The sequence below is a fragment of the Oryx dammah genome, unplaced genomic scaffold, assembly GCF_014754425.2.
Source record: "Oryx dammah isolate SB20612 unplaced genomic scaffold, SCBI_Odam_1.1 HiC_scaffold_28, whole genome shotgun sequence".
In the NCBI taxonomy this organism is placed as follows: domain Eukaryota; kingdom Metazoa; phylum Chordata; class Mammalia; order Artiodactyla; family Bovidae; genus Oryx; species Oryx dammah.
In genome coordinates, this window is record NW_024070212.1 from 49,509,975 (window position 1) to 49,526,072 (window position 16,098).

Below are 16,098 nucleotides of genomic sequence, written 5' to 3' on the forward strand. Positions count from 1 at the left end.
AGGCTGAGTGCCAAAGAATTGATGCTTTTGAACTGTGGTGTTGGAGAAGACTCTTGAGAGTCCCTTGGACTGCAAGGAAACCCAACCAGTCCATTCTGAAGGAGATCAGCCCTGGGATTTCTTTGGAGGGAATGATGCTGAAGCTGAAACTCCAGTACTTTGGCCACCTCATGTGAAGAGTTGACTCATTGGAAAAGAGTGTGATGCTGGGAGGAACTGGGGGCAGGAGAAGAAGGGGCTGACAGAGGATGAGATGGCTGGATGGCATCACTGACTCGATGGACGTGAGTCCGAGTGAAGAGCTCTGGGAGTTGGTGGTGGACAGGGAGGCCTGGTGTGCTGCGATTCATGGGGTCGCAAAGAGTCAGACACAACTGAGCAACTGAACTGAACTGAGTCTCTCCTGAATCCCCTGATAGGATTTTCTAGATAAGGAAAGTGTCACTGAAAAATTAGTGACTTGCCCCAAGTTACTTAGCTTTTACATGACATCTGACATTTAAATCTGTACAGCCTGGTTTCAGAGCTCTTAACTATTTTCGTCAACCTCCAAAGCACTGTGTAGCACTTGCAGGAAATTTTAGAGTAGAATAGAGAGGACTGATTGTGAGATTGAGACAGGTGACATGATGATGGGGTTTCTAGCCTCTGAGGAGATAATATATACTGAACAGAAAAAGGCAATTTAAGAAGGGGAGAAAGTTCCTTTGATGGAGGACAAGGAAGTGGGATTGTTTGCCAATGTTGAGTTTAAGATGCAACAGGTAATTGAAAAGTAATGTTTAGAGCTCAGTAGAGAAATAGGAGATTAAGATGTAGATTTGTGTCTGACTGTTAGAGATTAGGTGATTGTGATAGACTCGAGCATAGTGAGGCTTAACCTTAATAGCTTGAGAATCACCTTGGTAAAGTGTAGTTGTTTATTTTTTGGCTGAGCCGGGTCTTGGTTACAGCATGTAGAATCTTTTTTTTTTTAAGTGTGGCATGTGGGATCTAGTTCCCTGACCAGAGATCAAACCTGGGCTCCCTCCAGCCTGCATTGGGAGTGCAGAGCCTTAGCCACTGGACTGCCAGGGAAGTCCCATGTGTGGTTTTCTCAATTCAGAGGTTCAGATATTGATAAGACAGAGTGCTTTTCTAAGAAAGGTGACAGTCAAGATTGATCAGGACTTACTATTAATCCACTTTGTGCAAAAAAAAAAAAAAAAAAAAGTGTTTTTTAAAGTCATAGGAATGAAAAAAAAAATAAAGTCATAGGAATGGTAGTTTGTCCTAAGATGCTATAGTGCAGGGATTTTCAACATTAGTACTATTGATATTTTATAGCAGTTGTCACCCTAGTAATGACAACCAAAATGTCTCTAGGCATTACCAAATGTCCCCTGATTGGGAACAAAAGCACCCCCATTGAAGCCACTAATACAGTGGGAAAACTATGGGCTTTGGAGTGGGACAGCTTATATGCAAATCCTGACTCTGCCACATTTTAGCAGACATTAGGCATCTCAGTAATCTCTAAACTTTGGCATTCTCATCTGTCAGTTGGGAATAATTATTATTACCTGGTACAGTTGTTTATATTAAACTAAACAAGATGTAACTTCTGGATAGTTAGTATTCTTCTTCCTCATAATGATTCATTATTTACATAATTACTGGGGAACTTGCAGCTGAGATTATGATTGTATGATATGTTGTCACAATCCTTATTTCAACTCAGATATGTAAAATTTTATTCAAATCTGGAATTTCTCTTAATTATACTCAGAGATGGGCTTCCCTGGTGGCTCAGATGGTAAAAGAATCTGCCTGCCTTGCAGGAGACCCAGGTTCAATCCCTGGGTTGGGAAGATCCTCTGGAGAAGAAATGCTACCCCACTCTAGTATTCTTGCCTAGAGAATCCCATGAACAGAGGAGCCTGGCGAGCTACAGTCCACAGGGTCAGAAAGAGTTGGACATGACTGAGCAACTAACACATTCACTTTCATGCCTGATAAACTTCTGTTTCTTTAACAAGCCTTAGCATAACCATCCCCTGTTCTGGGAAGCCTCTCTCGCTTTCCCTGGTTAGAAGTGACTAATTCTGCTCTACTTTATACTCTACCTTTATTATTTTATAAGACTGAGTTCATGCAGGGAGTAGTGTACTGATCTGTATTCTTCCCAGATGTATTTTCTTTTGAATGAACCTAGAATATGAATCCTTTGAGGATAGATTGCTTATCTGATGGGTTTTTTGCTTTACTTCCTGCACCTAGAGTATTCTAGGGTCCTATCAAGTATGTTTGATAAATAGTAATGAGTTGAAGTAGAATGCAGGTCAGAGAAGTGGAGTATATTGCTAATAGTTTTGAAAATCAGTGGTTTTGCTCTAGGGTGGCTTGTATTTTTTTCTTTGAAAAGTTGTTTTAGATTTCTAAGTTTAGAATGGGTAGTAGGAAATTTCTGTTTATTAAAGTTGATTCTGAAAAAGCCAGATTAAGAAAGAAAACTTTAAAAAATAGGCCAGGAGAAAGTGGAAAACTAATACACTTGAAGGGAAACTAGAGATTGGCTAGAAAACTGACTTCACTGCCTTAAAACAGAAAATGACACCAACATTTTATTTTACATCGCAACATTTTCAATTTTACGTTGGATTTCAATAAGCTGAACAGTTACAGTAAAACATGTCACCAAGTTCTAATGATGAGAAGCAAATGACTGAAAAAGTTTTTCTACTTAGTGGAAAATTTCTAGAAATTGTTCCTCAGTCATAAAACCTTATATCTCCTTTTATTTTTTAAGTCATCCAGAGGCCAGATGTTGAGAAACTGGGGTGAATCCTTTACCTTTGCTCCAAACAGTTGGCAGCCTATAATACATTTTAATTAAATAATTGCTTTAGAAAAAAAAGAGAATCAGTGGTTTTGATAATGAATGTGAATGACTAATTATAAGTTAAACTTTTAGTTGTATAAGCATTCTGAAATATCTTTGAAAATAGAAGCTGTTTGTAGACGAGAAGGTTGATGAAGTGGTATCCCCTTTATGTTTACAGAAGTTACATGATTATAATATACTTAGAGATTCTCCAGTGAACTTTAAAAGGTTCATGAGTGTTGGCTGGATTTCTTTATGAATTGGGAGCAAAATTCTCCATGAAAATTTTAAGTACAGCTCATATAAAGCAAATTAGCTCTCTTGTTGGAAATAGAGGAACTATTTAAATCCTGAGAAAGACTAACCTGATTAAAAGTAAAGACTCATTTGCCTTTCCTCAGTGTAAGTATTAAAAACCATTTTAGAATTTGTTATCTCTTAGCTGCCAGTCCTAGGAAGTCAGTGGGGAGATGTCCATGGACACACTTGCCTCATCTTTTCTGTTTTTGAGGAAATTGTAAGCTTCACCAGGTTGAGAAAGCTCACTGTGAGAGTCCTGTAGATGGCAGTATTTGCTTTACTCTGAAAACGTTTTTACAGGTCATTGTCAAGAATATGGGCTGGAATCTTGTTGGTCCTGTTGTTCGATCACTTTTAAGGAATGAGAAGGAAGATGATAAAAGAAAGTGTCATTTCCTTCTGCTTGATTTATTGGTAAAGGTAAGTTAACAAAACTAGATTCACTTTGTTGCAATATGCAGCAGTATTTTATAATTTCCTTTAATGTTTTTGGTGAGAAAGCTTTTAGTACATGAAAATATAGGAGGGAACTCTTTGGAGAAGAGGCCCATCCTTATTTATTGGATGGGCAATTCCATTTCATTTTTCACAAATTTTCCGGATATAAGAATTATCCAACCTTATTTTCAGTTCAGTTCAGTTGCTTAGTTGTGTCTGACTCTACAAGCCCATGAACCGCAGCATGCCAGGCCTCCTTGTCCATCACCAACTCCTGGAGTTTACCCAAACTCACATCCATTGAGTCAGTGATGCCATCCAGCCATCTCATTCTCTGTTGTTCCCTTCTCCTCCTGCCTTCAATCTTTCCTTCAGTCTTCTGCTTCTGTTAGGTCCGTACCATTTCTGTCCTTTATTGAGCCCATTTTCCCCATCAGGGTCTTTTCGAATGATTCAGCTCTTTGCATCCGGTGGCCAAAATACTGGAGTTTCAGCTTTAACATCAGTCTTTCCAGTGAACACCCAGGACCAGTTTCCCTTGGAGGGACTGGTTGGATCTCCTTGCAGTCCAAGGGACTCTGAAGAGTCTTCTCCAACACCACAGTTCAAAAGCATCAATTCTTCCTCTTTATACTCCAACTTTTACATCCATACATGACCACTGGGAAAACCATAGCCTTGATTAGATGGACCTTTCTTGACAAAGTAATGTCTCTGCTTTTTAATATGTTGTCTAGGTTGGTCATAACTTTCCTTCCAACGAGTAAGCGTCTTTTAATTTCATGGCTACATTCACCATCTGCAGTGATTTTGGATCCCCCAAAAATAGTCAGACACTGTTTCCACTGTTTCCTGATCTATTTGCCATGAAGTGATGGGACTGGATTCCATGATCTTAGTTTTCCCAATGTTGAGCTTTAAGCCAACTATTTCACTCTCCTCTTTCACTTTCATCAAGAGGCTGTTTAGTTCTTCTTTGCTTTCTGCCATAAGGGTGGTGTCATCAGCATATCTGAGGTTATTGATATTTCTCCTGACAATCTTGATTCCAGCTTGTGCTTCATCCAGCCCAGCATTTCTCATGATGTACTCTGTGTATAAGTTAAATAAGCAGGGTGACAATATACAGCGTTGACGCACTCCTTTTCCTATTTGGAACCAGTCTGTTGTTCCATGTCCAGTTCCAACTGTTGCTTCCTGACCTGCATACAGATTTCTCAAGAGGCAGGTCAGGTGGTCTGGTATTCCTGTCTGTTTCAGAATTTTCCAGTTTATTGTGATCCACACAGTCAAAGGCTTTGGCATAGTCAATAAAGCAGAAATAGATGTTTTTCTGGAACTCTCTTGCTTTTTCCATGATCCAGCAGATGTTGGCAATTTGATCTCTGGTTCCTCTGCCTTTTCTAAAACCAGCTTGAACATCTGGAAGTTCACGGTTCATGTATTGCTGAAGCCTTGCTTGGAGAATTTTGAGTATTAATTTACTAGCATGTGCGATGAGTGCAATTGTGCGGTAGTCTGAGCATTCTTTGGCATTGCCTTTTTTTGGGATTGGAATGAAACCTGACCTTTTCCAGTCCTGTGGCCACTGGTGAGTTAACCAAATGTGCTGGCATATTGAGTGCAGCCCTTTCACAGCATCATCTTTTAGGATTTGAAATAGCTCAACTGGAATTCCATCACCTCCACTAGCTTTGTTCCTAGTGATGCTTCCTAAAGCCCACTTGACTTCATATTCCAGAATGTCTGGCTCTAGGTGAGTGATCACACCATCATGATTATCTGGGTCGTGAAGATCTTTTTTGTATAGTTCTTCTGTGTATTCTTGCCACCTCTTCTTAATATCTTCTGCTTCTGTTAGGTCTGTACCATTTCTGTCCTTTATCGAGCCCATCTTTGCATGAAATGTTCCCTTGGTGTCTCTAATTTTCTTGAAGAGATCTCTAGTCTTTCCCATTCTATTTTCCTCTATTTCTTTGAACTGATCGCTGAGGAAGGCTTTCTTATCTCTCCTTGCTGTTCTTTGGAACTCTGCATTCAAATGGGTGTATCTTTCCTTTTCTCGTTTGCTTTTCACTTCTCTTCTTTCCACAGCTATTTGTAAGGCCTCATCAGACAGCCATTTTGCTTTTTTGCATTTCTTTTTCTTGGGGAAGGTCTTGATCCCTGTCTTCTGCACAATGTCACGAACTTCATTCCATAGTTCATCAGGCACTCTGTCTTTCCGATCTAGTCCCTTAAATCTATTTCTCACTTCCACTGTATAATCATAAGGGATTTGATTTAGGTCATACCTGAATGGTCTTGGTTTTCCCCACTTTCTTCAGTTTAAGTCTGAATTTTCAATAAGGAGTTCATGATCTGAGCCACAGTCAGCTCCTGTTCTGATTTTGCTGACTGTATAGAGCTTCTCCATCTTTGGCTGCAAAGAATATTATCAATCTGATTTCGTTGTTGACCATCTGATGATGTACACGTGTAGAGTCTTCTCTTGTGTTGTTTGAAGAGGGTGTTTGCTATGACTAGTGCGTTCTCTTGGCAAAACTATTAGCCTTTGCCCTGCTTCATTCCATACTCCAAGGCCAAATTTGCCTGTTACTCCAGGTGTTTCTTGACTTTCTACCTTTGCGTTCCAGTCCCCTATAATGAAAAGGACATCTTTTTTGGGTGTTAGTTCTAGAAGGTCTTGTAGGTTTTCATAGAACCGTTCAACTTCAGCTTCTTCAGCATTTCTGGTCAGGGCATAGACTTGGTTTACTGTGATATTGAATGGTTTGCCTCGGAAACAAAGAGATCATTCTGTCGTTTTTGAGATTGCATCCAAGTACTGCATTTTGGACTCTTTTGTTGACTATGATGGCTACTCCATTTCTTCTAAGGGATTCCTGCCAACAGTAGTAGATACAATGGTCACCTGAGTTAAATTCACCCATTCCATTCCATCTTAGTTCCCCGATTCCTAGAATGTTGACATTCACTCTTGCCATCTCCTGTTTGACCATTTCCAATTTGCATTGATTCATGGACCTGACATTCCAGGTTCCTATGCAATATTGCTCTTTACAGCATCAGACCTTGCTTCTATCACCAGTCACATCCACAGCTGGGTGTTGTTTTTGCTTTGGCTCCATCCCTTCATTCTTTCTGGAGTTATTTCTCCACTGATCTCCAGTAGCATATTGGGCACCTACTGACCTGCGGAGTTCATATTTCAGTGTCCTATTTTTTTTCCTTTTCATACTGTTCATGGGGTTCTCAAGGCAAGAATACTGAAGTGGTTTGCCATTCCCTTCTCCGGTGGACCACATCCTGTCAGACCTCTCCACCATGACCCGTCCGTTTTGGGTGGCCCCACACGGCATAGCTTAGTTTCATTGAGTTAGACAAGCTGTGGTCTGTGTGATCAGATTGACCTTATCTTAGATCCACTGATTCAGAATCTTCGAAGAAAGACCTAAAAAGATCTATTTTTTTTTAATGTAGCTTATTATATAGATGTAAATTCATGCTTTAGATAGTTTACAGAGGTAGTTCATGGCCACACTGATCTTTTGGCAATGTTGAAAGTAAAATCAGATCCCAGTCCTCTTTTTTCTGTGCTATGTTCCCCAAAAGAATATACTGCAAAGAAATAAAAAAAAACTTAGAATGCTAGTGATCACAGTGGACGTAGAAGTAGGAAATAGATTAAGTGTAACTGATCACTTTAGAAAGAGGCTCTGAGTAAAAGGTTAATAGAGTTATAAACCAAAAATGATAGTTAAGAGAGAGAAATTCTAAGGGAAAAGTACATTATAAGAAGTTGCTTAAAGATCATTGCAAATAAACACAAATATATACTTGGAAAGAAGGAACTCCCTAGGTTTTAGTTATTAACTATGAGAGCTTTCAGAAAAACAAGGCAAGTGAGGTGATAAGACCAGTCAGAAAGCAATGCAAAGTTTTGTTTCTTCAGGAAAGACAAAAGAGACTCTGCACTCATCTAGAAATCCTGGCGGTGTGAGATAGAAAGGTCCCACCTGCTGGAAGCTCTGGGAAATGAAGGCAGCCTTCAGGATAGACATCAAAGCTCAATAGAAACCTCAGCTCTGGTGATCAGGCTGTCCTTTCCCCTATTTCTCTAACTTTTCCATTAATCAGTACTTTAAGTCTCTTAAATGTAGCTGTCCATTTGGAGACCCTTGATTGCTTGCTTTCATAGAGTCACAGACTCTGGGTTTTGCCAGTGTATTTTTAAAAAACATTTTTATGAGATGTTTTACTGTTAAGCAAAAATAATTATATTATCTCAGAATATGCCTTTTAAAAATAATAATAATGTGGCTTTAAATACAACTTGTATTAAACAGGTTCAATTGTGAATATTTTTATAGTTATGTAATCCAAAGGAATTATTGTTGGGTTTGCTTGAACTGATTGAAGAGCCCTCCGGAAAACAGATATCCCAAATTATTCTTCTTTTACTTCAGCCGTTACAAACAGGTAATGAGTATATTGATACCTAAGTGTTCCTTGTTTTATTTGTGTAAGTGCCTTGATATTACTCCAAAATGTCAACAGTCTACCAAAGTATAGTTTATGCCTAATTATTGAGTACTCTGCTTAAACTAGTAATAGCAATGCCAGCTTGAATCCTACTGCTCATAGAAAGATGGCAATACCTGGCACAGTGTGGGTACCCGGTAAATATTTTGTTGAATGTCATGCCCCTTTTCACGTGCTTTGTCATAACCTATAGCTCTTTGCCTAACCTTCCTATCTGCAACTTATATTTAGAATTTTTCCTGTAAACATATTTAAAGTATATGTTTCGGCTGTTCTTCACTGCTCAATCTGATTTTGTTGTGGTAGCCTTGTATCTTAATTAAGAATGGTATCAGGCAGGGCATTGCTCAGCCTCTGCCTTAGGAGGTTGGAATTAGGAATAATAAAGGTATTACTGAAGAATGAAACAAGTGGAAAGAAAAGTTTTCATGACTGAGTAAAAAAAAAAGTACTGGTAAGTAATCGACTTTGGTAACCAAGGCAGATATGCATGGGAAGAGACTACCATTTTATAACCAAGGTGTAACACAGTCTATCAGAAGGACCTGGGATCAGAAACTAGAGTAAATTTGTTTTAAATGTGAATGCCCAGCAGATTTGTATCAATTGAAATATTTAAAGTCTTCTAGAAAGAAAAATCTAATACTACTACATTTCATTTTTACAGTGCTTTATAGTTTACAAGATACTTGTTCTTATTTTATGCTTATAACAACCAAAGAATACAGAAAGAAGTACTTCTTTAAGTTTTAAGTATGTAACCTGGTAAGAACATACCTAAACAAAATTTCATGGCATCTGTTGTAGAGAGCCATGATCGTAAGGTGCTCTATTATTTTATGTACCGCTAAGAAGGAAAAAAAAATACTGCCAGTTAGGCTATTATATGTCATCCTGATATCAGAACTATCAGAATGTGGAGGGGGAAACTGTATGAGGTAATTTGGCATTTATCGGACTTATTCTTCATTGTTTAGTATACTTCATGAGGCAGCCTCAAGTAACAACTTGGTCTCTGTTTTAGTGATTCAGAAACTTCGTAACAACAAGGCATATTCAGTTGGGTTAGCCTTGTCTACACTTTGGAGTCAGCTCTCTCTCCTTCCTGTTCCATACTCAAAAGAACAAATACAGTCAGATGACTATGGCCTTTGTCGGTGCTGCAAGGCCTTAATAGAGTTCACTAAACCTTTTGTGGAGTATGTCATTGATAACAAGGAAAACTCAATGGAAAATGAGAAATTAAAAGATGAAATACTGAAATTGTAAGTATATTTTTAAGAACAATTCATAATGAACTTAAGTATTTAATAGTTCAGTTGTTTAAAATGTTTCTTTGTTTTATTTGTGATGGAAAGTAAATCTAGTTTCAAAATTTGAATTTTAGAAGAATATGGAGTTCAGTTGATGTCACATGAGCATTTAATGATATTTTAAAAAATTAAGTATCATATGCACATGTGGCTCAGATGGTAAAGAATCCACCTGCAGTGAAGCAGTCCTAGGTTCAGTCCCTGGGTTGGAAGATCCCCTGGAAAAGGGAATAGCTACCCACTCCAGTATTCTGGTCTGGAGAATTCTATGGACAGAGGAGCCTAGCAGGCCACAGCCTATGGGGTTGCAAAGAGCAGGACACAACAGAGCGACTTTCACTTTTCAAAAAAATTAAACATCCATTTTTTTAGTTTACTTATATTCTTTTATAGATTGCCTTTACTCATCATGGTAAGTGAACAATAGCAGTGGAAGAATAGATAGTTGTAGCTTAAAGAATCTGTTTTTTTCCAGGGGAATTATGTTTTACTCTCCCTTTGAAAGCAGCAGAAGATGCACCAGACAGTTGAAATTCCAATTTGATAACAAAAACAGTAGCAGAGAACCCAGTAAGATTCACACCAGGGGTACGATAGGCTGTGCATAGGAGTACTGTGTGTTGTTGTCAAGCACTTGACATATGGTTAATCCAAACTTAGTGCTGTAAGTGTAAAATATTTCTTGTATTTCAACAACCAGTTATTAAAAGAAGTCCTAAAATATCTTAATAATTTTTATACTGATAACATTGAAATAATGTTTCTAATACATGGGTTAATAAGATAAATTATTAAAATTAATTTCCCTTTCTCCTACTACTTTTTTAGTGTGACTGCTAACAAATTTTTAATTACATATGTGGCTTTAATTATATACAGGACTCTGTTAGACAGTGCTGGACTGGATTATATTGAATTACATGTACCAATAATTTTTGTTTTAAAATTTGGGAGACTAAAACTGCTGTCAGCTTTCTATCTTGTCAGGCTAGGATATTAAACCTTTTTTTTTTTTTTGACCATTTATAAAACTTATTATTTCACAAAAGAAAATATATTTTAACTAAAGAAATAGGTAGGGCTTAATCACAGAATAAAGTTTGATTTTCTAAATAAAACAAATACAGCTCTATGAAAAAAATTACTACATTGTCCTGATTTTCCTTTAACTTATGAAAACTACATATACACTAGCACTGTCCTAAGACAGATATTCTGTATGCATCAGTATAGTCCAGACATGAAAGTGATTTTGCACAGTGAGTCTAGCAAAGTATTCTTATGCTGTCCCCATTAGTAGTAAGAAAAATCTTATATCACCAGTTTTACAGGCCATTGAGTTATTGGTTATTTTATTTTTTATTATTTTTCATGTTATTTATGTTATTTTTCATGTGAAAACTAGTTATTTTATACTTAGGAGGTGCTGTATTAATAGTTACCTATTTCTTAAATTTTAGTTGTTTGAAAAGCTTGAAATGCCCTTTGCTGACAGCACAATTCCTTGAGCAGTCTGAAGAAGCTGGAGATGATCCTTTAAAGTGTTTTGCATCCGAAATAATAGTAAGTGCGGCTAATTTAATTTGTTATAAAATCTGTAATTAAAATATTACCTGCTATATTCTCATCTGTGGCACATGGACCTGTAAATTGACACATATATTAATAAAGCAATATGTATTTTTTGTAGAACATAAACAAAAAAATGAAAAATAAATAGCAATAATTTCAATAACCAGATATAAATAATATTAACACCTATACAGGAAAATTCTGCAGTTTTCCTGTGTCTTTTTCCTTTCCTTTCACTCAAAACATTTCACTTCTGACATTTCTGGTCACAAAATGTGTGGGTTTTTTTCCCCCATATGAAACAATTCTGCAGCACCAACTGGGCATCCTACAGTTTAACTCAATTCTGACACTTAACTACCTGGAGATAGTATCAGATTCCACAGGTTAAGGACTTTGTCCCATGAGACTGCTCCCTGTTTCAGATGCCAATTGCTAGTCTTAGGTTCCGTTTCCCTGCAACTTCTGTCTGGCTTGGCTACAGATGGGAGATTCCGTGACCTCCTGCTCTTTGGGTTCGATTATTTGCTACAGCAGCTCACAGAATTAAGAGGAAACCTTTACTTCATTTTACTAGTTTATTAAATGATATGATAGAGGATGCAGAAGAACAGCAAGATGAAGAGATACATAGGCCAAGGTGTGGGAGGGTCCCAAGCACAGGAGCTTCTAGTCTCATGATGTTGGAATACATCACGATCCCAGGACACTGTGACCTCTAGCCTGGAAGCTCTCTGAAATTCATATTTTGGGGATTTTATTGAGGCTTCCTCATTTAGACATGATAAAACATTAACTCCATTTCCGCCCCCCCCCCCCCGAACTGGGGAATAGGACTCAAAATTCCAAGCTTCTAATCATGGCTTGTTTTTTCTGGTTACCACCTCCTACCCAGGAGCCATCTTAGTGCCCACTCAGAGTCTCTTTACTAGAACAAAAGATGCTTCTAGTGTCTTGTAACAGAAATTTACAGAGGTTTTAGAGCACTTTGTCAGGGACAGGGTTAAACACCAGTATTAGAACAGATGTTCCTAGTGCTCTTATCACTTAGAAAATTATAAGGGTTTCAGGAACCCTGAACCATCATGCAAAATGCTGGGCTGGATGAATCACAGGCTAGAATCAAGATTGCTGGGAGAAATATCAACAACTCCAGATATGCAGGTAATACTACTTTAATGGCAGAAAGTGAAGAAGAACTAAAGAGCCTCTTGATGAAAATAAAAGAGGAGAGTGAAGAAGTTGGTTTAAAACTCAACATTCAAAAAACTGAGATCATGGCATCCAGTCCCATCACTATAGAAGGGGGAAAAGTAGAAGCAGTGACAGATTTTATTTTCTTGGGCTCCAAAATCACTGCTGACGATGACTGCAGCCATGAAATTAAAAGATACTTGCTCCTTGGAAGGAAAGCTATGACAAACCTAGACAGCATATTAAAAAGCAAAGACATCACTTTGCTGACAAAGGTCCGTACAGTCAAAGCTGTGGTTTTTCCAGTATTCATGTATGGATGTGAGAGTTGAACCATAAAGAAGGCTGAGCATCGAATTGATGCTTTTGAATTGTGGTGCTGGAGAAGACTCTTGAGAGTCCTTTCCACAGCAAGGGAATCAAACTAGTCAATCCTAAAAGAAATAAACCCTGAATATTCATTAGAAGGACTGATGCTGAAGCTCCATTACTTTAGACACCTGCTGATGTGAAGTGGCAACTCATTGGAAAAGACCCTGATGCTGGGGAAGATTGAAGGCAAAAGAAGAGGGTGGGAGAGGATGCGATGGTTAATCATCACTGACTCAGTGGACATGAACTGGAGCAGACTCTGGGACATAGTGAAGGAGAGGGCAGCTTGGCATGCTAAAGCCCATGGGCTTGCAAAGAGTTAGGACACGACTTAGCAAGTGAACAACAACAGGAACACTGTGCCAACAACCAGTAGCAGAAAACCATATATATTTTCTGTTATCTCGCAACACCTTCCAGATGTTTTTCTCCTTTAATAGTTTTATTTATATATATTTTTTCTTTTTTTCTTTTTTTTTAAGATCCTAACAGATAGTTGACTCTTGAGCATGTTCAGGGGGTAGGGGCACCACACCTCTGGTTAGTCAGAATTCGTGTATACCTTATAGTCTGCCCTCTGTATTCAGAATTTGAAATTTGAGGAGAGATGGGGGAATTAGGAGAGGAGATGCCAGAACTTTAGAGAAGCTAGATTCTAAGATGAGAGATGATTGGTAACTGATATAAACAGATATGTAGTTAAATAGTAGTGAAGAGGTTATGAGTGATGAAGAGGGAGGGGGAATGGATTTTCCCAGGAGTATATAAAAACCTGGGGCCTCTTCATTGTTGCAAGCTAGAGCACAGTATAAACCTCTAGAAACAGTACAGACTTCACCATTTGTGATATGTGTACCCCATTTTAAGAAGATGGCTATGAAAGTTGGAAACTTAAAGCTGGGAGTGATGTAATCACACTGTTTTGAGTTCACCACTGTAATGGAGGATGAACTTAACTGAAATAAGAATGGAAGTAGAAAGATCGGTTAGGTATCTTTTGGGAGTTGAGTGAGAATGATGAGAGTTAAGAGAGAATAATAAGAGAATGGAAAGAAGAGAAGGCAGATTTGAGAACTTTATAAGTAGATAAAATTGCAAAGTTTGGTCATAGACTGAATTTAGAAGAATAGTAAAGAAGTTGAGTTATGGACAAGGTATTTTGCTTAATAATAGGACAGGTAAAGGTTCCAGTAATTGAGATAGAGAATACACAAGCAAGGAGTAGGGGGTTCTGTGCTTTAAATTTTTTTTCATTGTGGAAATTTAAAGACATTCATAAAAGTAGAGGGACCAATGTAACATAGTCTCATGTACCCCTTGCCTCACTTTAACAATTAACGTTTTTGCCAATCTTGTTTTATTTAGCCTACCCCCCCATTTTTTTTGGAGTTGATAAGCAATGTAAAGTTAGTTTTTTTTTTTTAATGTGTTAAATTTTTATTGGAGTATAGTTGATTTACAGTGTTGTGTTTTTACAATACAGCAAAGTGAATCACTTATTCACATATGCACTATTTTTTAGATATTTTTTCCATTGTAGCTCATTACAGAGTATTGAGTAGAGTTCCTATGCTATATAGTAGGTTCTTATTAGTTATCTATATTATATATAGTAGTGTGTATATGTCAATTTCAGTCTCCCAATTTATCCCTCCCCCACTTTTTGCTGTAGTATTTTATTTCAAGCCCTAGATATATCATTTCATCTGTAAGTCTTTATGTATGCTTCTCTAATTGGTAAGGGCTTTTTAAAAAATATAACCACAATGCTATTATGACACCTAACCAGATTAGCAATTATCTCTAAAATGTATATGTATATATATCTAATACCCGCAGAGAGCAAGTTTTTAAGGAGCAAATTTTGAATAAGAGTGATGAGATTACCTGAAGAGGTGGATCGGTGTGAGAAAGGAGTTCAGGGCTGAACCCTGTAGGGTTCAGTTCAATTCAGTCGCTCAGTCATGTCCAACATTTTGCGACCCCATGGACTACAGCACGCCAGGCTTCCCTGTCCATTACCAACCCCCATCGAGTCAGTAATGCCATCTAACCATCTCATCCTCTGTCATCCCCTTCTCCTCCTGCCTTCAATGTTTCCCAGCATCAGGGTCTTTTCCAATGAGTCAGTTCTTCACATCAGCTGACCAGAGTGTTGGAGTTTCAGCTTCAGCATGAGTCCTTCCAATGAACATTCAGGACTGATTTCCTTTAGGATTGACTGATTTGATCTCCTTGCAGTCCCAGGGACTCTCAAGAGTCTTCTCCAACTCCACAGTTCAAAATCATCAATTCTTCAGCACTTGGCTTTCAGCTTTACCCTGTAGGGTACCAGCTCATAAACGAGCCCATCAGAGAGACCAAGAAAGGAGAGTCAAAGCGGTGATGAAAATATCACAGAAACTAAAGTGGTAGAGTTCAGGAAAAAGAAATGATTGCTGCTGTTAAATGCAGCAGAGGTAGTCTGTAGAGTTGGAGTTGAAAAGCATCCGCTGGATTTATGAAGTATATGGCATTGATAACTTAGCAAGAGCAATTTGAGTGGAGTGTGGGAGACCAAAATCAGTTGAGTAGATAAAGGAGTGCATGAAAAATGAAACAAAGGAGATCACTGATATAAGCTATACTTTAGAAGAGTTTGGATGAATAAGGAAGAATGCAGTAGAGAAGACATGAAGGTAATTGGGAGAGATAGGGAGGCTTGAGCATATTTATAGGCTAGAGGGGCAGAAACCATCAGAGGGGAAAAGAAAAGTGTTATGGAATAACTGAGGTAATGTGGCAGGAGGAGAGCAGACAGCTGGGTACAGGATCAAGGACACCTGGAGAGGAAGAACATGTAGAATGGATATGCATGTAGAAAAATTTGTAGCAGAAATGGAGTGTTATAATCAAGGGAATCAGACCCACTTGCCTCATATTTCTTAAGAATGAGGAGGTAGAAATGAGGATTGAACAAGGGGCTTCAGAAAACTGATAAAGGTTTGGAATATTGAGTGGAATGAAAAGAGAGGTAGAAGACCAAGAAAGCGTTAGTCAGTAGTGCTGAGCACTTGGGGTCTGTTGTTGGAGACCACAGCTGTGAAAATAAGCATTTGTGTGGTTTTTCTCCAGTAGTATCAGCTGTCTGGGTTTTGAGGTAGGTGAATTGTAGCTGTCTTTCCAAGGCTGGCATTTTATTGGGTACACGTAGCTAAAGGAAATACAGGGTGCAGATAATTCACATAATAGTGCATTGGTTGGTTATGGGAAGAAACGGATTAAGGAGGGACAGATGGGTAGGTTAAAAATGAAGGCATAATAATACTAGAGAAGTCAGAGGTAGATAAGTAGCTTGGTAGGAGAGATAAGAAATTGTGGTCAGAAAATGAGATGCTGGAGTTTAGGTATCTAATATGGAATAGCTCCAAATGTTGATAGAGATCCAGGATGGAATCTGGTGCCAAAATGGATTAGAAATTAAGGTCATTAGAATTCAGTGGTCAGAAACACCATGAGGCT

The 16,098-nt window shown here is 38.2% G+C and overlaps 1 protein-coding gene across 2 annotated transcripts in view; it reads left to right on the forward strand.

The window, feature by feature from the left end:
- Positions 1–16,098, forward strand: part of GLMN (glomulin, FKBP associated protein) — a 45,847-nt gene that overhangs the window by 2,700 nt on the left and 27,049 nt on the right. For both annotated transcript variants that reach the window (XM_040232322.1, XM_040232323.1), the window contains exons 4-7: positions 3,464–3,583; positions 7,975–8,083; positions 9,171–9,411; positions 10,920–11,022. In XM_040232322.1, the coding sequence (XP_040088256.1) occupies positions 3,464–3,583; positions 7,975–8,083; positions 9,171–9,411; positions 10,920–11,022 (573 nt within the window). The remainder of the gene's footprint in view (positions 1–3,463; positions 3,584–7,974; positions 8,084–9,170; positions 9,412–10,919; positions 11,023–16,098) is intronic.